This window comes from Salmo salar, chromosome ssa17, assembly GCF_905237065.1.
Source record: "Salmo salar chromosome ssa17, Ssal_v3.1, whole genome shotgun sequence".
Classification (NCBI taxonomy): Eukaryota; Metazoa; Chordata; class Actinopteri; order Salmoniformes; family Salmonidae; genus Salmo; species Salmo salar.
Window position 1 is genome coordinate 76,725,239 of NC_059458.1, and position 26,339 is coordinate 76,751,577.

Genomic DNA, 26,339 nt, shown 5'->3' on the forward strand with positions numbered 1-26,339 from the left:
TTAACAGCATTCACCATCACAGTAGGCTTTGGAACCTTTCCCTGAACAGCATTCACCATCACAGTAGGCTTTGGAACCTTTCCCTGAACAGCATTCACCATCACAGTAGGCTTTGGAACCTTTCCTTGAACAGCATTCACCATCACAGTAGGCTTTGGAACCTTTCCTTTAACAGCATTCACCATCACAGTAGGCTTTGGAACCTTTCCCTGAACAGCATTCACCATCACAGTAGGCTTTGGAACCTTTCCCTGAACAGCATTCACCATCACAGTAGGCTTTGGAACCTTTCCTTTAACAGCATTCACCATCACAGTAGGCTTTGGAACCTTTCCTTTAACAGCATTCTTCACAAACAGAAAGTCCTTCTACCCTCCCTAAGAAACAATGACATCCCAGTCCCAGTCACAGTGGAGAGAGAAACAACATGATCCCGGGTCTCCGTCCCATCGAAAGCCTTTCTAAAGTCAACCTTGCAGAATCCGAAGTGCTTCTCAACTCGACTCCAGCAGATTCATCATTGGGGAATACACTACATTGATTTACAAAGGCAGACTAGTAAACATGGATACTGTGCTGACAGTCCGATGACAACGCAACGTTCCTCTTGATCCTTCCTTGATACCATTTTTACATAAACATCTAGTGTACACTGCATGAGCGTTGAGTTTAAATGTCACATTGTACCCTGTCCTTCCATGAAGTAACGTTAGAGAGGACAGTATAATTACGTCTCAGTGTGACCGGGTGAACAGCAGGGGGTATAACTGAGAACCTCCCTGTACCCTTCAGAGATAGTAGGGAGTACAGTCCAATTAGAATTGAAGGCAGAGTCATTTCAGGAAGTAAACTGAAATTCCAATTCAATGATTGAATAAAAAGGGCCATCTATTTTTAATGACTTCTCAATAAACTGAAAAAGGAGAAACTATTCATGTGAAACATTTTTGTTGTTGAAATGTATGTATTTTAAATTCATATCACTTCCTTATCTGACTGACTTTGAATTGAGCCCAACCGTTATAGGGAGTAGTCGTGTGGTAGAGGGTAGTAGAGGTGTGGAAGACGTCCTGCTGTGGGTAGTAGAGGTGTGGAAGACGTCCTGTTGCGGGTAGTAGAGGTATGGAAGACATCCTGCTGCGGGTAGTAGAGGTGTGGAAGACGTCCTGTTGCGGGTAGTAGAGGTATGGAAGACGTCCTGCTGTGGGTAGTAGAGGTGTGGAAGATGTCCTGCTGCGGGTAGTAGAGGTATGGAAGACATCCTGCTGTGGGTAGTAGAGGTGTGGAAGATGTCCTGTTGCGGGTAGTAGAGGTGTGGAAGACGTCCTGCTGATGGTAGTAGAGGTATGGAAGACGTCCTGCTGTGGGTAGTAGAGGTATGGAAGACGTCCTGCTGCGGGTAGTAGAGGTGTGGAAGACGTCCTGTTGCGGGTAGTAGAGGTATGGAAGACGTCCTGCTGAGGGTAGTAGAGGTGTGGAAGACGTCCTGTTGCGGGTAGTAGAGGTGTGGAAGACGTCCTGCTGCGGGTAGTAGAGGTATGGAAGACGTCCTGCTGAGGGTAGTAGAGGTGTGGAAGACGTCCTGTTGCGGGTAGTAGAGGTGTGGAAGACGTCCTGCTGCGGGTAGTAGAGATATGGAAGACGTCCTGCTGTGGGTAGTAGAGGTATGGAAGACGTCCGGGTAGTAGAGGTATGGAAGACATCCTGCTGCGGGTAGTAGAGGTGTGGAAGACGTCCTGCTGCGGGTAGTAGAGGTGTGGAAGACGTCCTGCTGCGGGTAGTAGAGGTGAGGAAGACGTCCTGCTGTGGGTAGTAGAGGTGTGGAAGACGTCCTGCTGCGGGTAGTAGAGGTGTGGAAGACGTCCTGCTGTGGGTAGTCGAGGTGAGGAAGACGTCCTGCTGTGGGTAGTAGAGGTGAGGAAGACGTCCTGCTGTGGGTAGTAGAGGTGTGGAAGACGTCCTGCTGTGGGTAGTAGAGGTGTGGAAGACGTCCTGCTGTGGGTAGTAGAGGTGAGGAAGACGTCCTGCTGCGGGTAGTAGAGGTGTGGAAGACGTCCTGCTGTGGGTAGTAGAGGTGAGGAAGACGTCCTGCTGTGGGTAGTAGAGGTATGGAAGACGTCCGGGTAGTAGAGGTATGGAAGACATCCTGCTGTGGGTAGTAGAGGTGTGGAAGACGTCCTGCTGTGGGTAGTAGAGGTGAGGAAGACGTCCTGCTGTGGGTAGTAGAGGTGTGGAAGACGTCCTGCTGTGGGTAGTAGAGGTGTGGAAGACGTCCTGCTGTGGGTAGTAGAGGTGTGGAAGACGTCCTGCTGTGGGTAGTAGAGGTGAGGAAGACGTCCTGCTGTGGGTAGTAGAGGTGTGGAAGACGTCCTGCTGTGGGTAGTAGAGGTGAGGAAGACGTCCTGCTGATGGTAGTAGAGGTGTGGAAGACGTCCTGCTGATGGTAGTAGAGGTGTGGAAGACGTCCTGCTGTGGGTAGTAGAGGTGAGGAAGACGTCCTGCTGTGGGTAGTAGAGGTGTGGAAGACGTCCTGCTGATGGTAGTAGAGGTGAGGAAGACGTCCGGGTAGTAGAGGTGTGGAAGACGTCCTGCTGATGGTAGTAGAGGTGAGGAAGACGTCCGGGTAGTAGAGGTGAGGAAGACGTCCTGCTGTGGGTAGTAGAGGTGTGGAAGACGTCCTGCTGATGGTAACGGGGAGCTGAACCTCTTGTCTGGCCTTGGACATTAAAGGGAGAAGACGTGGTCTGAATCTTTCAGCCAGCAGAGAGGAGAGGCTGGGAGGAGAGCCTCACCTGGGTCTCTGAGGAGGGCTGATGCTGTCCTGCAGGAGAGCTGTGTTCAGGGAGGGGGACTTATGCCTGAGTTTGGGGATCGGACTGCAACTATTCTTTTCTCTCTGTAATGTTCAGGCCACTTGGTCTCCCTCTAATGACCAGTGCAGACCAGATGTTCAGCTGCCCTTTACCGCAGCAGACCATCCTCCGTTTCTCTCTGTCCGCACGGAAAGATCAATAAGCTCATCATAACATAAGCTGTATTTAAAAAAGGTATTTGGAGAAAAAAAACAAATTCTTCTTCTCCTCTATCATCCTACTTGTACAGATTCCTTCCTATAAGCGTGCCACTATGTTCCAGTCAAGCCCTACGACTATAAAAACCCACGATACACTTCACTATGCTTCACACGACATGGAGGGAGGGAGAGAGAGACAGAGAGAGGGAGACAGAGAGAGAGAGAGAGAGAGAGAGAGAGAGAGAGAGAGAGAGAGAGAGAGAGAGAGAGAGAGAGAGAGAGAGAGAGAGAGACAGAGAGAGAGAGAGAGAGAGAGAGAGAGAGAGAGACAGAGACAGAGATATTTCAGTAGTCATTTATATACATGTTATTTCACGCTGGGTTGTGGACCACAGAGATGGTTCTGAATGAGAGGGAATACTAGTTATTAACAGCACTGTGTCCTAGGTGTTGGCCTGAGTCCCACAGGATACCCTGTTCCCTATGTAGTACACTACCCATAGGGCTCTGGTCAAATGTAGTGCACTACCCATAGGGCTCTGGTCAAATGTAGTACACTACCCATAGGGCTCTGGTCAAATGTAGTGTACTACCCATAGGGCTCTGGTAAAATGTAGTGTACTACCCATAGGGCTCTGGCCAAATGTAGTACACTACCCATAGGGCTCTGGTCAAATGTAGTGTACTACCCATAGGGCTCTGGTCAAATGTAGTGCACTACCCATAGGGCTCTGGTCAAATGTAGTACACTACCCATAGGGCTCTGGTCAAATGTAGTGTACTACCCATAGGGCTCTGGTAAAATGTAGTGTACTACCCATAGGGCTCTGGCCAAATGTAGTACACTACCCATAGGGCTCTGGTCAAATGTAGTGTACTACCCATAGGGCTCTGGTCAAATGTAGTGCACTACCCATAGGGCTCTGGTCTAATGTAGTGTACTACCCATAGGGCTCTGGTCAAATGTAGTGTACTACCCATAGGGCTCTGGTCTAATGTAGTGTACTACCCATAGGGCTCTGGTCAAATGTAGTGCACTACCCATAGGGCTCTGGTCTAATGTAGTGTACTACCCATAGGGCTCTGGTCAAATGTAGTGTACTACCCATAGGGCTCTGGTCTAATGTAGTGCACTATGTAGGGAGTAGTATGTGCCATTTGAGACACTGCCTTGGTTATCTCTCATTGTTAGCCAGCTCTCCAACCTGCTGCTAGTAAATCCAGCTCTGCGACCATGTTGGCGGCTCTGTGAGTTTACTTGCATTTACAATCTTATTAAAAACCAGTGTGGAGGAAAATTGAAGTTGGATTTTTTTTTAAATGAATGAATAGATAAATAAATAAGTGATGCCATTTTTTTTTAAAGGACTGAAATTTACAGTTTTCATTAACCGATGCACTAACAGCTTTTTCAAGCTAGCGTTGGCGGATCGGCCTTGGCTTTGGTCTCTCTCTCTCTCTCTTCCCTCTTTCTATATCTCTCTCTTTCTTTCTCTATCGCTCTCTCTCTCTCCCCCCTTTTCTCTCTCTCTCTCCCCCTTTTCTCTCTCTCTCTCTCTCTCTCTCCTCTCTCCCTCTCTCTCTTTGGTGGGCGGGCGAGCAGTGTTGGTGTTTGTTGTCTGTAGGTAACTATACCTTTATAGTGCCCTGACTAGAGCCTCTCTCTCCCTCTCTCTCTCTCTCTCTCTCTCTCTCTCTCTCTCTCTCTCTCTCTCTCTCTCTCTCTCTCTCTCTCTCTCTCTCCCCTTTTCTCTCTCTCTCTCCCCCTTTTCTCTCTCTCTCTCTCTCTCTCTCCTCTCTCCCTCTCTCTCTTTGGTGGGCGGGCGAGCAGTGTTGGTGTTTGTTGTCTGTAGGTAACTATACCTTTATAGTGCCCTGACTAGAGCCTCTCTCTCTCTCTCTCTCTCTCTCTCTCTCTCTCTCTCTCTCTCTCTCTCTCTCTCTCTCTCTCTCTCTCTCTCTCTCCTCTCTCTCTCTCTCCTCTCTCTCTCCTCTCTCTCTCTCCTCTCTCTCTCCTCTCTCTCTCCTCTCTCTCCCAGTCTTATCAGGCTGTACCAAGCAGTACATATCAGCAGGATATACATAAACAGTAGCAGTACCATTATGATCATCAAAAGACTCTAAAAATGGGCCCACAACATTTCCTTCCCTATATCACACCAAGAACACACCCTATTCCCCCATAGGGCTCTGGTCTACAGTAGTGCACTATATAGGGAATAGGGCTCTGGTCTAAAGTAGTGTACTATATAGGGAATAGGGCTCTGGTCTAAAGTAGTGCACTATATAGGGAATAGGGCTCTGGTCTAAAGTAGTGCACTATATAGGGAATAGGGCTCTGGTCTAAAGTAGTGCACTATATAGGGAATAGGGCTCTGGTCTAAAGTAGTGCACTATATAGGGAATAGGGCTCTGGTCTAAAGTAGTGCACTATATAGGGAATAGGGCTCTGGTCTAAAGTAGTGCACTATATAGGGAATAGGGTTCTGGTCTAAAGTAGTGTACTATATAGGGAATAGGGCTCTGGTCTAAAGTAGTGTACTATATAGGGAATAGGGCTCTGGTCTAAAGTAGTATACTATATAGGGAATAGGGCTCTGGTCTAAAGTAGTGTACTATATAGGGAATAGGACAGCACCTTCTTTCAATAATTAGGTTGTCCGTCCCTGGACTATGAAGTGGACTGGTTCTATAGCCCTCCTCCACCTCTACAACACCATATTGATCTACCATATTACCTGACAAGACAGAGACTAGGGCTTCCCGTCCTAAATCACACCCTATCCCCCAGAATGTAGTGCACTACGTTTTGGACTAGAGTGAAGAGGACCCTGGTCAAAAGTAGTGCACTATATATATATACTGCTCAAAAAAATAAAGGGAACACTTAAACAACACATCCTAGATCTGAATGAAAGAAATAATCTTATTAAATACTTTTTTCTTTACATAGTTGAATGTGCTGACAACAAAATCACACAAAAATAATCAATGGAAATCCAATTTATCAACCCATGGAGGTCTGGATTTGGAGTCACACTCAAAATTAAAGTGGAAAACCACACTACAGTCTGATCCAACTTTGATGTAATGTCCTTAAAACAAGTCAAAATGAGGCTCAGTAGTGTGTGGGGCCAGTATGACCTCCCTACAACGTCTGGGCATGCTCCTGATGAGGTGGCGGATGGTCTCCTGAGGGATCTCCTCCCAGACCTGGACGAAAGCATCCGCCAACTCCTGGACAGTCTGTGGTGCAACGTGGCGTTGGTGGATGGAGCGAGACATGATGTTCCAGATGTGCTCAATTGGATTCAGGTCTGGGGAACGGGCGGGCCAGTCCATAGCATCAATGCCTTCCTCTTGCAGGAACTGCTGACACACTCCAGCCACATGAGGTCCAGCATTGTCTTGCATTAGGAGGAACCCAGGGCCAACCGCACCAGCATATGGACTCACAAGGGGTCTGAGGATCTCATCTCGGTATCTAATGGCAGTCAGGCTACCTCTGGCGAGCACATGGAGGGCTGTGTGGCCCCCCAAAGAAATGCCACCCCACACCATGACTGACCCACCGCCAAACCGGTCATGCTGGAGGATGTTGCAGGCAGCAGAACGTTCTCCATGGCGTCTCCAGACTCTGTCACGTCTGTCACATGCTCAGTGTGAACCTGCTTTCATCTGTGAAGAGCATAGGGCGCCAGTGGCGAATTTGCCAATCTTGGTGTTCTCTGGCAAATGCCAAACGTCCTGCACGGTGTTGGGCTGTAAGCACAACCCCCACCTGTGGACGTCGGGCCCTCATACCACCCTCATGGAGTCCGTTTCTGACCATTTGAGCAGACACATGCACATTTGTGGTCTGCTGGAGGTCATTTTGCAGGGCTCTGGCAGTGCTTCTCCTGCTCCTCCTTGCACAAAGGCGGAGGTAGCGGTCCTGCTGCTGGGTTGTTGCCCTCCTACGGCCTCCTCCACGTCTCCTGATGTACTGGCCTGTCTCCTGGTAGCGCCTCCATGCTCTGGACACTACGCTGACAGACACAGCAAACCTTCTTGCCACAGCTCGCATTGATGTGCCATCCTGGATGAGCTGCACTACCTGAGCTACTTGTGTGGGTTGTAGACTCCGTCTCATGCTACCACTAGAGTGAAAGCACCGCCAGCATTCAAAAGTGACCAAAACATCAGCCAGGAAGCATAGGAACTGAGAAGTGGTCTGTGGTCCCCACCTGCAGAACCACTCCTTTATTAGGGGTGTCTTGCTAATTGCCTATAATTTCCACCTGTTGTCTATTCCATTTGCACAACAGCATGTGACATGTATTGTCAATCAGTGTTGCTTCCTAAGTGGGCAGTTTGATTTCACAGAAGTGTGATTGACTTGGAGTTACATTGTGTTGTTTAAGTGTTCCCTTTATTTTTTTGAGCAGTGTATATATATATATATAGGGAACATGGTGTTATTTGGCGGTTGAGACCTAGCTACACTTCCTCTCTCCTCGTCTCATTAGGTTTTAGGTGCGTCGTGTTGCGATAGGGGATTATTATTTCTCCACGGGGGGGGGGGGTCCCATCGCTCAGTGTTTTTGTCACAAATGGCATACTATTCTCCCTATATATAGTGCACTACTTTTGAATAGAGCCCTATGGGTCCCTCCTGGTGCAAATATGAAGTGGTGTGCACTGTATAGTGAATAGGGCAGCATTTGGGACTCAGGCACTGTGTTGTAGACCCCTGAAGAATTCTATTAACCCTGGACGTGTCTGCTTCAATAACATCCCACCCTGCTTAGCGTCGGCGGATTGATTCTGAGGGGGGGGGATGGGTGGAGGGTTATAATGAAGGATAGAATCATTGACTTTTAACAGAACGTCTCAAATGTAATAGAAAAAGTCATTTCTGTCCTTCCTGTTTCCCTCCACCCCATCACCAGCCCCACAGGTCTACACCATCCTAGCTCTACAAGGGACTGTACAGGATAAACACCACAGGTCTATACCATCCTAGCTCTACAAGGGACTCTACAGGATAAACATCACAGGTCTATACCATCCTAGCTCTTCAAGGGTACAGGATAAACATCACAGGTCTATATCATCCTAGCTCTACAAGGGACTCTACAGGATAAACACCACAGTTCTATACCATCCTAGCTCTACAAGGGACTCTACAGGATAAACATCACAGGTCTATACCATCCTAGCTCTACAAGGGTACAGGATAAACATCACAGGTCTATACCATCCTAGATCGACAAGGGACTCTACAGGATAAACATCACAGGTCTATACCATCCTAGCTCTACAAGGGTACAGGATAAACATCACAGGTCTATACCATCCTAGCTCTACAAGGGACTCTACAGGATAAACATCACAGGTCTACACCATTCTAGCTCTACAAGGGACTCTACAGGATAAACATCACAGGTCTATACCATCCTAGCTCTACAAGGGTACAGGATAAACATCACAGGTCTATACCATCCTAGCTCTACAAGGGAGTCTACAGGATAAACATCACAGGTCTACACCATCCTAGCTCTACAAGGGACTCTACAGGATAAACATCACAGGTCTACACCATCCTAGCTCTACAAGGGACTCTACAGGGTAAACACCACAGGTCTATACCATCCTAGCTCTACAAGGGTAAAGGATAAACATCACAGGTCTACACCATCCTAGCTCTACAAGGGACTCTACAGGATAAACACCACAGGTCTATACCATCCTAGCTCTACAAGGGTACAGGATAAACACCGCAGGTCTATATCATCCTAGCTCTACAAGGGACTCTACAGGATAAACACCAAAGGTCTATATCATCCTAGCTCTACAAGGGACTCTACAGGATAAACATCACAGGTCTATACCATCCTAGCTCTACAAGGGTACAGGATAAACATCACAGGTCTATACCATCCTAGCTCTACAAGGGTACAGGATAAACATCACAGGTCTATACCATCCTAGCTCTACAAGGGACTCTACAGGATAAACATCACAGGTCTATACCATCCTAGCTCTACAAGGGTACAGGATAAACATCACAGGTCTATACCATCCTAGCTCTACAAGGGTACAGGATAAACATCACAGGTCTATACCATCCTAGCTCTACAAGGGTACAGGATAAACATCACAGGTCTATACCATCCTAGCTCTACAAGGGACTCTACAGGATAAACATCACAGGTCTATACCATCCTAGCTCTACAAGGGACTCTACAGGATAAACATCACAGGTCTATACCATCCTAGCTCTACAAGGGACTCTACAGGATAAACACCACAGGTCTATACCATCCTAGCTCTACAAGGGACTCTACAGGATAAACATCACAGGTCTATACCATCCTAGCTCTACAAGGGTACAGGATAAACATCACAGGTCTATACCATCCTAGCTCTACAAGGGACTCTACAGGATAAACACCACAGGTCTATACCATCCTAGCTCTACAAGGGTACAGGATAAACATCACAGGTCTATATCATCCTAGCTCTACAAGGGACTCTACAGGATAAACATCACAGGTCTATATCATCATAGCTCTACAAGGGACTCTACAGGATAAACATCACAGGTCTACATCATCCTAGCTCTACAAGGGACTCTACAGGATAAACACCACAGGTCTATACCATCCTAGCTCTACAAGGGACTCTACAGGATAAACATCACAGGTCTATACCATCCTAGCTCTACAAGGGTACAGGATAAACATCACAGGTCTATACCATCCTAGCTCTACAAGGGAGTCTACAGGATAAACACCACAGGTCTATATCATCCTAGCTCTACAAGGGACTCTACAGGACAAACATCACAGGTCTATACCATCCTAGCTCTACAAGGCCGTAACGTCAACAGAGAACAGAGATATGTTCAGGGTGCGTGTGAAAAGGCCAGTCTGTTGTGATGCTGCGGCCGCATCAATAGCTTCAGATCCAGGTCCGCTGGGTTCCTTTGTTGCTCTAGTCTGCAGATCTGATCAGATGGGGAGTGGAGTGCTGTGGTTCTGTGGTTAAGTGTGTGTGTGTGTGTGTGTGTGTGTGTGTGTGTGTGTGTGTGTGTGTGTGTGTGTGTGTGTGTGTGTGTGTGTGTGTGTGTGTGTGTGTGTGTGTGTGTGTGTGTGTGTGTGTGTGTGTGTGTGTGTGTGTGTGTGTGTGTGTGTGTGTGTGTGTGTGTATGTGTGTGTGTGGTTATGTGTGGTTGTGTGTGTGTGTGTGTGTGTGTGTGTGTGTGTGTGTGTGTTGTGTGTGTGTATGTGTGTGTGTGGTTATGTGTGGTTGTGTGTGTGTGTGTGTGTGTGTGTGTGTGTGTGAGAGACTGCGGGGTTGGCTATATTTGCTATTCATTAGCCCACAGAGAGGAGATGTCAGAGCTTGTGTGTGTGTGTGTGTGTGTGTGTGTGTGTGTGTGTGTGTGTGTGTGTGTGTGTGTGTGTGTGTGTGTGTGTGTGTGTGTGTGTGTGTGTGTGTGTGTGTGTGTGTGTGTGTGTGTGTGTGTGTGTGTGTGTGTAACCAGATAGCAAAGCACCTTGAACTTTGAAGATGAAAGAATAACATGCTGGAATTGGGTTGCGTCCCAAATTGTAATCTATTCCCTATATAGTGCACTACTTTCTACCAGGGACCATAGCAGTGCACTGTGTAGTAGGGTATAAGGTGCCATTTGTGACCCAGACTTGGTCTTATCCTTAGTCTGTACAGGCTCTTCCCCTACAAGCCTTGGTCTTATCCTTAGCCTGTACAGGCTCTTCCCCTACAAGCCTTGGTCTTCTCCTTAGCCTGTACAGGCTCTTCCCCTACAAGCCTTGGTCTTCTCCTTAGCCTGTACAGGCTCTTCCCCTACAAGCCTTGGTCTTATCCTTAGCCTGTACAGGCTCTTCCCCTACAAGCCTTGGTCTTATCCTTAGCCTGTACAGGCTCTTCCCCTACAAGCCTTGGTCTTCTCTTTAGTCTGTACAGACTCTTCCCCTACAAGCCTTGGTCTTATCCTTAGCCTGTACAGGCTCTTCCCCTACAAGCCTTGGTCTTATCCTTAGCCTGTACAGGCTCTTCCCCTACAAGCCTTGGTCTTCTCTTTAGCCTGTACAGGCTCTTCCCCTACAAGCCTTGGTCTTCTCCTTAGCCTGTACAGGCTCTTCCACTACAAGCCTTGGTCTTATCCTTAGCCTGTACAGGCTCTTCCCCTACAAGCCTTGGTCTTATCCTTAGCCTGTACAGGCTCTTCCCCTACAAGCCTTGGTCTTCTCCTTAGCCTGTACAGGCTCTTCCCCTACAAGCCTTGGTCTTATCCTTAGTCTGTACAGGCTCTTCCCCTACAAGCCTTGGTCTTATCCTTAGCCTGTACAGGCTCTTCCCCTACAAGCCTTGGTCTTATCCTTAGCCTGTACAGGCTCTTCCACTACAAGCCTTGGTCTTATCCTTAGCCTGTACAGGCTCTTCCACTACAAGCCTTGGTCTTATCCTTAGCCTGTACAGGCTCTTCCACTACAAGTCAACTGAATACTGGCTGGCTGAGACTAAATGGTGCCTGGTGTTTCAACGTGTCTGATGATGTGAAAACATGGTTACAGAGAGGATTCTGGGTAAACACATCGAGTGGGTTAATAACATGTCTGATGATGTGAAAACATGTCTCAGAGAGGATTCTGGGTAAACACATCGACTGGGTTAATAACATGTCTGATGATGTGAAAACATGTCACAGAGAGGATTCTGGGTAAACACATCGACTGGGTTAATAACATGTCTGATGATGTGAAAACATGTCACAGAGAGGATTCTGGGTAAACACATCGACTGGGTTAATAACATGTCTGATGATGTGAAAACATGTCAAAGAGAGGATTCTGGGTAAACACATCGACTGGGTTAATAACATGTCTGATGATGTGAAAACATGTCACAGAGAGGATTCTGGGTAAACACATCGACTGGGTTAATAATGATGGTATTAAAAGGATCTGATGTTCTGTACAGCTACGGGTATTTGAATGTAAACAACATGTTTCTGAGGCTGAAAACATCACCGGATACATTTCTGAATACCATCCCAGGACATACAGTACACCTGCTAGATGTTTCTCTCCGCTCTGTGTTTCAAGAGGCCTGTGCAGAGCGGACTGAAGGAAGGACCTAGTTAATGAGCCTTACTTTCTGGAAGACAATCTGTGTCATAGCCCCTTTGGCTGTACTTCACAGGAGTGACTCCCCGAAGCCTTTTTGTGTTCCGCAGCTTTAAAAGACGAGCCCCCCCCTCTCATCCCTGATTAAATGGACTGTGTCGCTCTGCTTTGCTTTCAATTCAAACGGCGCCGAGCTAGTGCTGCTTATGAGCCTGTCGCATCTCTGAGATAGCCTGATGAGCTCACTAAACATACATCTTACATACATGATGTCCTGAGACAAACCCCATGTTTATACATGTTACATATCCCTTTGTTTGAGCCCTAAAAACTGTCAAAGACCCCAGCCACCCCAGTCATAGACTGTTCTCTCTACTACCGCATGGCAAGCGGTACCGGAGTGCCCAGTCTAGGACAAAAAGGCATCTCAGCAGTTTTTACCACCAAGCCATAAGACTCCTGAACAGGTAATCAAATGGCTACACGGACAATTTGCATTGTATACCCCCCTCCCAACCCCTCTTTTACGCTGCTGCTACTCTCTGTTCATCATATATGCATAGTCACTTTAACTATACATTCATGTATATACTACCTCAATTGTCCCGCCCAACCAGTGCCCCCGAACATTGGCTAACCGGGCTATCTGCATTGTGTCCCGCCACCCGTCAACCCCTCTTTTACGCTGCTGATACTCTCTGTTCATCATATATGCATAGTCACTTTAACCATATCTACATGTACATACTACCTCAATCAGCCTGACTAACCGGTGCCTGTATATAGTCTCTCTACTTTTATAGCCTCTCTACTGTATATAGCCTCTCTACTGTATATAGTCTCTCTACTGTATATAGTCTCTCTACTGTATATAACCTCTCTACTGTATATAGCCTCTCTACTGTATATAGCCTCTCTACTGTATATAACCTCTCTACTGTATATAGTCTCTCTACTGTATATAGCCTCTCTACTGTATATAGCCTCTCTACTGTATATAGTCTCTCTACTGTATATTGCCTCTCTACTGTATATAGCCTCTCTACTGTATATAGCCTCTCTACTGTATATAGTCTCTCTACTGTATATAGCCTCTCTACTGTATATAGCCTCTCTACTGTATATAGTCTCTCTACTGTATATTGCCTCTCTACTGTATATAGCCTCTCTACTGTATATAGTCTCTCTACTGTATATAGTCTCTCTACTGTATATAGCCTCTCTACTGTATATAGCCTCTACTGTATATTGCCTCTACTGTATATAACCTCTCTACTGTATATAGCCTCACTACTGTATATAGCCTCTCTACTGTATATAGCCTCTCTACTGTATATAGCCTCTACTGTATATTGCCTCTACTGTATATAGCCTCTCTACTGTATATAGCCTCTCTACTGTATATAGCCTCTCTACTGTATATAGCCTCTACTGTATATAACCTCTCTACTGTATATAGCCTCTACTGTATATAACCTCTCTACTGTATATAACCTCTACTGTATATAACCTCGCTACTGTATATAGCCTCACTACTGTATATAGCCTCGCTACTGTATATAACCTCTACTGTATATAGCCTCTCTACTGTATATAACCTCTCTACTGTATATAGCCTCTCTACTCTATATAACCTCTCTACTGTATATAGTCTCTCTACTGTATATAGCTTGTCTGTTTACTGTTGTTTTTATTTCTTTACTTACCTATTGTTCACCTAATACCTTTTTTTGCACTGTTGGTTAGACCCTGTATTCAGCATTTCACTGTACTACCTACGCCTGTTGTATTCGGCGCACGTGACAAATAAAATTTGATTTGATTTGGAGGCCAACCCAGGAGCTCAGGGTGAATGTTACTATCAGCATGCAAACCGGTTGACAAAACACTGTTCAGTGTTCAACAGGGACAATGAAACGTCTCTCCGGGACAGACCAGAGTTTCACCTGCAAGCAGCCTGTCTTCTCGTCTCTGGTGAAGGTCATGAGAGTATATTACTGTGCTACTTAACAGTAGCCTATTGGATGAGAGAAGCTGAGAATATGTGTTACTGTGATCTAGGGTTGTTGTGTTAGACAGACAGACAGATTATAGGACATCATTCACCGGATGCTTGTGGCAAGAAAAAGGCAGAGAGGCTGACTCTCCTCAGCTCTCCTTTAAAGGAATACATCGGGATTTTAGCAATGAGGTCCTTGATCTACTTCCCCAGAGTCAGATGAACTCGGGGACACCATTTTTATGTCTCTGTGTCCAGCATGAAGGAAGTTAAGAGGTAGATTTGCGAGCCAATGCTAACTAGCATTAGCGCGACGGTAACGCTAGTTCGCAATTGCACTAGCGCTAGTTAGCAACTTCCCTTAATTAAACGACACACAGACACATAAAAATAGTATCCACGGGTTCATCTGACTCTGGGGAACTAAATAAAGGACCTCATTGGCAAAATCCCAAAGTATCCCTTTCAACTAGGAGCTACAGAGCTAATATTTCAGATGTCTTTAATTAAGGATCCGCCCCCTTTTTCCCATTTTCGCCAAAAATGACATACGCAAATCTAACTGCCTGTAGCTCAGGCCCTGAAGCAAGGATATGCATATTCTTGGTACCATTTGAAAGGAAACACTGAAGTTTGTGGAAATGTGAAAGGAATGTAGGAGAATATAACACAATAGATCTGGTAAAAGATAATACAGAAGAAAAAAAAAACGTTCTTTTTTATTTTTTTTGTACCATCATCTTTAAAATGCAAGAGAAAAGCCATAATGTATTATTACAGCCCAGGTGCAATTCTGATTTTGGCCACAAGATGGCAGCAGTGTGTTTGAAAAGTTTAAGACTGATCCAATGAACCATTGCATTTCTGTTCAACATTTTGTATCAAGACTGCCCAAATGTGCCTAATTTGTTAATTAATAACTTTTCATGTTCATAACTGTGCACTCTCCTCAAACAATAGCATGGTATTATTTCACTGTAATAGCAACTGTAAATTGGACAGTGCAGTTAGATTAACAAGAATGTAAGCTTTCTGCCAATATCAGATATGTCTATGTCCTGGGAAATGTTCTTGTTACTTACAACCTCTTGCTAATCGCATTAGCCTACGTTAGCTCAACCGTCCCGTGGCCAGGACACCGATTCCAAAGAAGTGTTAAACTAGGAGCTACAGAGCTATTGTTTCAGCTCTCTTTAAACCACAGACTTGTCACAAAGCAAAAGTCCTTACACAGAGACTACAGTACTGTAGCTATTGTTTCTTAACCTTCAGAAGCTATTTAACAGTTTTAAAGGGGGCAGCTGGCTGTAGCACAGCAGGTAGGCCTCTAGCATACAGCTAGGTTGGAGCTGGGGTCCCTTCAGGGAGACGAGAATACAGGGTGGTCCTCAACTGAACACAGTCCCCTCCTCATTTCAACACCTCCATTGAAGCCAAGAGGAAGTCATTGAAGGCAGATTTAAACGATGGGAGGATTATAAAGAACCGCTTTTCTGGCCTCAATGTACAGCAGTGAAACCCCTAACCCCAATTAAACCTCTAACTTAACACCCCTAACCCCAATAACATCTATAACACAACAAGGAAACAGGTCCTGTAAAAGGATTAATCTGAAGGTAGCTAATCAGGTCTCTACTTCACTGTGACTAATCTGAAGGTAGCTAATCAGGTCTCTACTTCACTGTGATTAATATAAGGGTAGCTAACCAGGTCTCTACTTCACTGTGATTAATATAAGGGTAGCTAACCAGGTCTGTACTTCACTGGGATTAATATAAGGGTAGCTAACCAGGTCTCTACTTCACTGTGATTAATATAAGGGTAGCTAACCAGGTCTCTACTTCACTGTGATTAATATAAGGGTAGCTAACCAGGTCTCTACTTCACTGTGATTAATATAAGGGTAGCTAACCAGGTCTGTACTTCACTGGGATTAATATAAGGGTAGCTAACCAGGTCTGTACTTCACTGGGATTAATATAAGGGTAGCTAACCAGGTCTGTACTTCACTGTGATTAATCTGAAGGTAACTAACCAGGTCTCTACTTCACTGGGATTAATCTGAAGGTAGCTAACCAGGTCTCTACTTCACTGGGATTAATCTGAAGGTAGCTAACCAGGTCTCTACTTCGTTGTGCCAAAGATGCTAGAACAACAAATGTGAAGTTAGCCGAGTGGAATTGTGGAATGGTGTGTGGATAGAACGCACCGTTACAGGACAGCAGTGTGGTAATCAGAAGTATTGTCTTACCGTAGGTAATCTCTCCGACAGAGGATGAGGTTGGCTTTGGTATAGAGCGTGGAGCCCACCTCTCCCAGCCTGCAGTCACAGCAGGCACACTTGAGACAGTCCTCGTGCCAGTATTTATCCAGGGCCTTGAGCAGGTAGCGGTCCTTAATCTTCCGGTTGCAGCCGGCACAGCCCTTTGGCTTGGTGTCCGGCTGGACGGAGAGCATTTGTATACCTGGGAGGAGAAGAGAAGAAAGATATCAGAGCGATGAAGAACAATGAACAATGAACACTTTGAACAGTGTCTCTGTCGCATGCTGGAGGGAGGACATTTGTATACCTGGGAGGGGTGGAGAAGAGCACGTTAGACCAGTGAAAACCAACAGGGATAATGCTATCCTAACTCTTAGTTCTTAGTTCTCAGATAATGCTATGCTAACTCTTAGTTCTCAGATAATGCTATGCTAACTTAGTTCTCAGATAATGCTATGCTAACTCTTAGTTCTCAGATAATGCTATGCTAACTCTTAGTTCTCAGATAATGCTATGCTAACTCTTAGTTCTCAGATGATGCTATGCTAACTCTTAGTCCTCAGATAATGCTATGCTAACTCTTAGTTCTCAGATAATGCTATGCTAACTCTTAGTTCTCAGATAATGCTATGCTAACTCTTAGTTCTCAGATAATGCTATGCTAACTCTTAGTTCTCAGATAATGCTATGCTAACTGTTAGTTCTCAGATAATGCTATGCTAACTGTTAGTTCTCAGATGATGCTATGCTAACTGTTAGTGCTCAGCTAATGCTAACTTGATAGTGGCCAAGAGAAACAGCTCCGCTGATAAGCATTGGGGGAGATCTTGAGCAAATACATAGAGAAAACCACCATGTAGACTTACATTCTTAACACAACACACACTACACACACACACACGATGCACACACACCCACACAAAGATACATACATGAAGCCATGGATCCAAAAGTCATTCCTACAAATCTCCACTCTTTCTCCCTGTCCTCCTCTCTCTCTCTCTCTGTCTCTCTGTCTCTCTCTCTCTCTGTCTCTCTCTCTCTCTGTCTGTTCTCTCTCTCTCTCTCTCTCTCTCTCTAGTGGGACAGGGAGTGGTCTAAGTAGTGCAGGTTTCTGGGTATTGTTAGGGGTTAGGGGCGTGAAGCAGCTTTGTTGAGGTTGCGAGGGGGGCCCGTACTCGCCCTCAATTAGTATTCTGGCTCCAACCTGAGGAGGGGAGCCTACCCCCACTTCCCTTTGTTACCCCCTATTTACCACACACACTGTCTGGCATGCACACACACACACGCACACGCACACACTGTCTGGCATGCACACACACACACACACACACTGTCTGGCATGCACACACACACACACACACACACGCTCGCATGCACACACACACACGCTCGCATGCACACACACACGCTCGCAGGCACATACACACACACACGCGCTTGCAGGCACACACACAGACACACACACACACACACACACTCTAAAAGTTCCTCTTTCAGCTTGTGTCCAGGGCTGAGCTTTAAATGTATTTGTTATTCCCTGAAGAGTGTAGGACTGTTTGCAAACAATTATTTGTTTATGTGTTTTGTGGCTGCGTTGTCAAAGTACACTGTTCCCCAAAACTGTACGAGGAAAAGGCTCTGATTATTACATAGTAACAAGTGGTACAATGACATAACCCAGCATCTGCAAATACAACAGTCTATTGAAAACAGACAATACAATACTCTAATCTAAACGAATTCATCTACTGACAACGGATCCCCTACATAGAAAGTCAACGACAATGATCTTTCTGATTATGTGAACACTGTTCACTACAATGTTAACACGACCATGGCCATGATGCATCAAAACCCCTATCGTTCCGTTATCAAGACCTTCCACCGGGGCCTCAGTCTGGGTCATTCTACTAGACCAGCCTATACATTACTCACATAACACAATAGCGACTAGAGTTTTTCCTGAAAGCTCTCATTGAGATCCTATTCAAAGGAATGTTTTTTGTTTTTTTAAATCAGAGAGGGAGAAAACGCCAAGGATGCACATCAAACTGGTTCCGCCGTAACGAGCGAAGCACCGCCGTTTTCTTTCTGTTGCGTTTTAAACCGTTGATCCGCTAATTGGCCTGATTGAGTTGTGTGAGGGGCTCTGCGCTTATTGTTTAATACCACTCATCCGCACACAGCCCCGTTTCATCCCCGTTATAGCACAACAAAGTCACCGCCCCTCATTACCGACCAAACAAGCCAAAGTAGTAGGAGCTTCGACTCCCCGGTTTCCCCTCCTCTCACTCTGCATAGGTTTGGGACCGGGCGGAATTGGTTCCCCGACCGATGAGTTTCTCAAAGCAACAGAAGCGCTATTACGTGCCGTCGGGATAGCTTCATTTTGGGCCACGTCGATGTTCCTGCCGAGGGAGGGGAAACGTCGAACAAAATAGCAATTTTCCATAAAACGGAAGGAAATTACAGCTGCTTTCTGGGACCTAAATATATATATATTCTTTATTTTTCTATAGCCTACCCACTTAAAACATACTTTTTGAATGTAGCGTTGTTTCCACGTCATTTCAAAGAAACGACGTTGAACCGACGTGGAATAGACGTTGTATGAACGTCTGTGCCCAGCGGGTAGGCTCAATCATTCGGATGCTGTAGCATTGCCTCCTCTGTCTCTTGTCATTGTAGGATAGAGAGACTAATGACACAATCCGAATCACATAGCCCACGGTAGCCTATTCCTGTGTATCACGGTATCTCCCCCCCAACAACAACAATAACAATAACAACAACAACAGTAACAACAACAAAAACCGGATGTTAAATGTTATCTGCTGCCTGACACGCCGAGGCGACAATAGAGAGAGAGAACAAACAGCAAAGTACCAATTTGATTCCCCCTCCCTTTCAACCGCATCACAGCTGCGCGACACCGAGATGCTGACACGTTCACCCCGTTATCGGTTTAATTACGGTTGCCATGGCAGCAGAGTGCTCGGTAAAAAGGCTGCCGTAGGAGAACTCCCATTTTCTGATGCAGCTCGTAACACGACGGCAGAAAATAAAACACAGAACAGAAAGAGAAGATAAGAGAGAGATGGAATGACAGAAATTCGTAGTCTTCAAAACGCTGTGTTACATTGTAAATGTATTTTTGGATGTTTTTTTTTCCTCCCCTCTCAATCGCTATTGAATGATTAGATTATACAGCCTAAACGGTGAACAGTAAATGTTGCTACAGCACGGATAGATAAGACTCCACATGCAGGACGGGTTACATGATAATCAGACAGACTGAAACATTGTCCAACTTCTCCGCTCCGCGCATCACATAGAAACAACAATGAATAACAGCACAGAGCCACGCATTTACAAACACAATCCAAGGCTGGACACAGAACAAGACCGCTAAGAAAACCCCTCTTTCTCTTACCGAAACTTTTCTCCCCTTTCTGCATTTGTTGACCCTCTTCTGGAGCCCGAACCACCATGCAACAAGAGATCAGTCCGACCCCAGAATCCTAATTCAACGGATGGATGGATTATCTCTCTACAGCCAAGTGAGCAATCAGACAGCTGTATGCGCGCACGATCCGTTTTCTCACCGAGGGTGGCTATCTTTTGTTATATGTAACAATCCCACCTCCTCCGCAACGCACAAACACAGAACGGAGAGAGAGAAAAGGAGAGAGAAAAAAGGAGAGAGAGAGAGAAGCACGGGTCCGCTATCGCCCAGAGCCACACGGTGATGTAAAAACCGCGTTTGTCACAACAGTGCTCGACTATGAAATGAAATCGTCCAGCCAGCACACAGCACAGTCAGTCGCAGGGTGCTTGGCGAGTGACAGGCAGCGAACAAAATGACAGCAGATGACAAAGGCATATGTTTAGCCCTTCGCAGCGCCCTAATCTCCTAACATAAACCTACCGTGCTCTGCCTTACAGTCTATATACCCCAGAGATCATCAACTACATTCAGACACAGGACGAGGATGGTCAGGCGGCCGAAATAGAATTACAAATCATTTGTAGACTGTAAATTGACCGCAAGAAAACCCAAACAGATTAACCTCTTTTAAGTGTTTGTCTAAAACAATAATTTCAAACCTTGTTTACCATTTGTATGGATCAGATATATATCTCTATTATACATGGGAATACTTTGGAACAGATTTCCAAAATAAAAATTAATTGGAGCTGATTTGATGGTGTTTTTTGTTGTTGTTGTATTTTATGTCCAACAATTGTTTAGAAAATTTGACGTGAGGGAGAAATAAAATCTCCCCCGGGCCAAATTCGGCCCGCAGGCCACCAGTTGAGGATCTCTGCAAAACCGTTTTTTCAGCGGGATGTTTTTCAGTGCACATACAGTGCCCTAACTAGTAATGAGAGTTTTAGGCTATTTCATACCAGAATGAAAAAGAGAATCCAGTGGCATCTATCCGACATATTTCATAAAGATTAATACAAATTTAAAAAAAATCCAAAATGCCATTTTGTTTTCCTTCACGTTGTTAGGTTTCAGAATAATCGGTCCATATTACAACGGTCCTTCCATATGTCGATCTGAAAGAAACGTCTAGATTATTTGATTCTCTTTTAAAAAAGGTAGACAACAATGGCCATCACCTCTTTGGAAGGACACACCTGAAAAAGAGTGACACATCCCAAAAGCACACATCTGAAAATCCACAACATGTCTTAGTGATGAAATGTTACCAACAAACAAACAAAACACCCAGAGCATCAAGGAACAAAACAAGATGATAACAGGTCATTACGGGATAGAAGCAGACCGTAATATAAATGGAATAGAACAATATCAATCAAATGTATTAATAAAGCCCTTCTTACATCAGTTGATATCTCAAAGTGCTGTACAGAAACCCCCAGCCTAAAACCCCAAACAGCAAGCAATGCAGGTGTAGAAGCACGTTAAAATATAACTAAAAACAATGAGGAATGAGTAACTCACTTTCATCAGGGTGCGTCATCGACGGATATATAATGGAAAAAAAGTGAATAGAATCCAAATGTAATATGTTATTAAAATACTTCCTCCTCAACTCACCTTTCTAAAGCCCCAGCCAGTTACGCAGAACAGACGGCTAACTTCAGAACAGGACCACCGTGCTTCAACACTCCAGCTATATTTATATTTATATATTTATATATATATATATCCTCTCGTTTGCGTAAAGTTCACCAAACTGACATGGCGATGCGACGGACTACAGATTGGAGTGATGTTCAGCAGTCTTGAAATAATGAGGTCCTCATGGATCATCAGATCACGAACGAACCGAGAAGAGGCAGTCGTACGGACAACAACAAAAAGGCTACAGGTGTTTGTCCACTGTATCCGCTGCGTGGCCGTTCTAGACTCTATCAACTACTCTCTGGTTGAGGGTAACTTCCCGTGCATCACTGAGGGAGACTGAGAGAGGAGAAACAGTGAAGCCTTGCTTTATTATCTTCAAACCCTAATCCCTCACCACCACAGAGACCATTACACGACGACAACGATAAGGTCATTCACTTATTACCGACAACTCGCAGAGTAACGGGGGGCGCATGCACGTATGAGTGTGGGCGCGCTCCCCACCCTCACTTTCTTCTCAAACATTATTTTTAATGCAGAGTAACAGGGGACGCAGTTTTCAGCTTCCCCCACACCACACACAGCGGAAGTAACGTTTTTTACTGTATCTCTGTGATGTGTGAATAGATTATCTGTACAGTCCTAGATTGTGAAACAATCACAGAAAACAGTCAATGAAGCCAACTCTCCTTCAGAGATATCACGGTAGGAAATGACAGTATGAAATGAAGTTGGGTGCATCAGCTCCCGATACCTTCTGGACACCGAATCTGATTTATATCACAGCTAATGGAGTTGTAGGTTTATACAGTATTTCATCAACAAGCTATTTGTTACTATTTATCATTATGCGTTATTGAAATCACCTCAGTCGGTTACACGCGTCCGTTTATGGTGAGGGGTGACGCGAGGTGAAGCGCGAACAGAGCGATCACTATCCCGTTTTCCAAACCGTGTGAATCAATCTCTGTCCATGTCAAGACATCCATACTAATTATATTGGTATGTCCAATGCAATACGGCAGGTAGCCTAGTGGTTAGAGCGGCAGGTAGCCTAGTGGTTAGAGCGGCAGGTAGCCTAGTGGTTAGAGCGGCAGGTAGCCTAGTGGTTAGAGCGGCCCGTAGACTAGTGGTTAGAGCGGCAGGTAGCCTAGTGGTTAGAGCGGCCGGTAGCCTAGTGGTTAGAGCGGCCCGTAGACTAGTGGGTAGAACGTTGGACTAGTCACTTGAAAGGTTGCAAGATCGAATCCCCCGAGCTGACAAGGTAAAAATCTGTCGTTCTGCCCCTGAACAAGGCAGTTAACCCACTGTTCCTAGGCCGTCATTGTAAATAAGAATTTGTTCTTAACTGACTTGCCTAGTTAAATAAATAGTGTGATATAGCACATAGCCAGTGCACAGGAACAAGAGAGCTAAATGAACATCTAAAGAAATGTTATCTAATGAGGAGGGTTAATGATGTCTAACATGCTAGATTATTCTCCTTTTCTTCCTGCTATAATAAAGAACGTTACACACAACCTCCAGACTGTGAGGATTGATTGAAAAGTGGAAGTTCAAGTTCCTTTTAATAGAAATGACAGTTATAAGAGGGGAAATGGCCATATCAGAGGTCATACCACATTGAAACTGAAAACACAGGAGAGGGAGAGAGAGCTGAAGAAATAGAGATAAAGACAGAGAAAGAGGAGAGAGACAGAGGGATGAAGAGAGACAACATGATCGAGAGAGAGAGGTAGAGGGAGCCTGTAAGAGAGATAGAGGGAGAGAGAAATATAGGTAGAGGGAGAGAAAGACTCACACAGAGAAAGAGAGAGGGAGACAGAGAGACAGAGAAAGAGAGAGGGAGACAGAGAGACAGAGAAAGAGAGAGGTAGAGGGAGAGAGACAGAGAAAGAGAGAGGTAGAGAGACACAGAGATAGAGAGGTAGAGAGACACAGAGATAGAGAGGTAGAGAGACACAGAGAAAGAGAGAGGTAGAGAGACAGAAAGAGAGAGGGAGAGAGACAGAGAAAGAGAGTGGTAGAGAGAGAGACAGAGAAAGAGAGTGGTAGAGAGACAGAAAGAGAGAGGTAGAGGGAGAGAGACAGAGAAAGAGAGAGGTAGAGGGAGAGAGACAGAGAAAGAGAGAGGTAGAGGGAGAGAGACAGAGAAAGAGAGAGGTAGAGAGACACAGAGAAAGAGAGGTAGAGAGACACAGAGAAAGAGAGAGGTAGAGAGACACAGAGAAAGAGAGAGGTAGAGAGACACAGAGAAAGAGAGAGGTAGAGAGACACAGAGAAAGAGAGTGGTAGAGAGACACAGAGAAAGAGAGTGGTAGAGAGACAGAGAAAGAGAGTGGGAGAGAGACAGAGAAAGAGAGTGGTAGAGAGAGAGACAGAGAAAGAGAGTGGTAGAGAGACAGAAAGAGAGAGGTAGAGGGAGAGAGACAGAGAAAGAGAGAGGTAGAGGGAGAGAGACAGAGAAAGAGAGTGGTAGAGAGACAGAGAAAGAGAGGTAGAGGGAGAGAGAAAGAGAGAGGGAGAGAGACAGAGAAAGAGAGAGGTAGAGAGACAGAGAAAGAGAGAGGTAGAGAGAGAGAGAAAGAGAGAGGGAGAGAGAGAGACAGAGAAAGAGAGTGGTAGAGAGACAGAAAGAGAGAGAGAGGTAGAGAGACACAGAGATAGAGAGGTAGAGAGAGACAGAGAAAGAGAGTGGTAGAGAGAGAGACAGAGACAGAGAGAGGTAAAGAAGTCAACAGCTGGCATGCAGGGGCACGCCAGTCATGCTCAGTCTACAGTATACTTCCCAAATTGCACCCTATTCCTTATGGTGCACACTACCAGTGACCAGGGCCTGGGCCCTCATGGTCAAAAGGAGATAGGGGGCCATTTGGGATGCAAACTAAAAGGCTGGTCGGTAATGAGAAGGGCATAAAAAACTCCTCGGCAGTTAAAGTGATGGGATGCATTAAAACTGACAGGGTATTACCTGCCTATAATTACCTTTTGTCATGGATTGAATTATTTCAATGCGGTCCTATCTTCATAATCAGCCAATTTAAAGCGGGGAGATGTTTTAGTCCATCTGTGTAACAGGGTTGAAGGAAAAAGGCAGAATATGAAGAGAGAGAGAGAAAGAGAGAGAGAGGTGGAGAGGGAGATAGATGGAGAGTGAGTGAGAGAAATATTGAGAAAGACTGAGAGAGATGGAGAAAGAGAGAGAAAGAGAGAGAGAGAGATGAAGAGAGAACACAACCACCTATTGCTCTCATTTTAGCCTTTACACCTCCCCCACCTTCCCTCCTTCATCCGCTGCATAATCACGCCAATTATTCGCTCAGAATATCAAGGAATATGCTGAGGGACAAAATGGCATCATATATGCTAAGAAGAGAGATCTTGACAGATGTTACACTGTTATGGGATGACAGGGGGTTATGTGGGTAAAGTAGCCCCCTAATCCGGCGAAAAACGGTGTCGCGACAAATTTGTCTGCTGACACACGTCTACAAACGGACATCATCGACTCGAATAATAGCGTGTTATTTCCTAGCCTCCACACAAACCCATCTCTCTCTCACTCTATCGCTCTCTCTTTCTCACACACACACACACACACACACACACACACACACACACACACACACACACACACACACACACACACACACACACACACACACACACACCCTCCAGTGGTGAAATATAACGGCACCAGAGAGGCACAAACCCCCCCTGACAACCGGGAAGCGTTACAGCAGCCTGGGATGCAGGTTCCCTTTCTGCTCGGACTGAATGAGAAGCACGGTTACCGCGCTTCGGAGAGGACATCTTTTCACGGGGAGGATTAAAGTAAAACGATATTTACCCGGTGCTCTTACCGTCAGCTTAACTGTCCTTTTAATATCCTTCAAAAAACCCATTGATTTCAGGCGACGGCATTAATTTAAGCCTTAATTCCAACCTTCTCCACCTGCTATATAAATGTCGGACATGCAGCAGTGACTACAGCCCCCAATCCAACACCATCACCACACAACAACATAAGTCTCTTACCTTCTTTCAGAGGGATGCTCATGCGTAAAAAAAAATATTACCAGTTGAAGGTTGGCGTTTTATCTCTTGCCTGTTATCTCTTGAGTGTTACATTGAAAACAAACGTGTCCACTATTTAAATAGTCCTTTCTACTTAGCCTATTCTGTTAAAAGGCTGAGTGAGTGAGTAAGAAGTACCGCAAAAAAACCACTGTAGCCTTCGAGGGGAAAAGTTGTCCTTGATGCTACGAGTTGTTGGCACAATTGTAGCCAATAGCCGCCCCTCTTTTCACAGCGGCTTGGATGAAAAAGCACCACCTGTCTCAACTCAACTCCCTTCCGCTTGCTCTCTCTGTCGTCCTCTCTGGTCTCACTCTCTCTGTCTCCACGGTTCTTCTCTTCTCTCTTTGTTTTACCTCACGTCTGTTTCTTCTATTCCCTCTCTCTTACTTTTATTTCTTCCCTGGTAGTTTCTTCCTTCTCTTTTCCTATCGTTCCTTCCCTGGTAGTTGCTTCCCTCTCTTTTCCTTTCCTTTCCTCCCCTGATAGTTTCTTCCCTCTCTTTTCCTTTCCTTCCTTCCCTGGTAGTTTCTTCCCTCTCTTTTCCTTTCCTTTCCTTCCCTGTTAGTTTCTTCCCTCTCTTTTCCTTTCCTTTCCTTCCCTGGTAGTTTCTTCCCTCTCTTTTCCTTTCCTTCCTTCCCTGGTAGTCTTTCTTCCCTCTCTTTCTCCTTTTCCTTTCCTTCCCTGGTAGTTTCTTCCTTCTCTTTTCCTTTCCTTTCCTTCCCTGGTAGTTTCTTCCTTCTCTT

General features: G+C 45.4%; 1 protein-coding gene across 6 annotated transcripts in view; it reads right to left on the reverse strand.

Annotated features, from left to right (window-relative positions):
• The window catches only part of LOC106609845 (LIM domain only protein 3), a 139,617-nt gene extending 113,598 nt beyond the window's left edge, over positions 1–26,019 (reverse strand). Inside the window, exons 1-3 of one of the 6 annotated variants that reach the window (XM_045700170.1) lie at positions 25,555–26,019; positions 24,502–24,583; positions 16,401–16,614 (exon numbers count right to left, since the gene is read on the reverse strand). In XM_045700170.1, the coding sequence (XP_045556126.1) occupies positions 16,401–16,614; positions 24,502–24,511 (224 nt within the window). In that variant the 5' untranslated portion in view covers positions 24,512–24,583; positions 25,555–26,019. Of the gene's footprint in view, positions 1–16,400; positions 16,615–17,344; positions 17,478–19,848; positions 20,454–21,486; positions 22,025–24,501; positions 24,692–25,554 lie in introns of those variants that run through there. The other 5 variants (XM_045700169.1, XM_045700171.1, XM_045700172.1 and 2 more) reach the window with 5 other exon arrangements.
• Between the last annotated feature and the right edge of the window lie 320 nt (positions 26,020–26,339).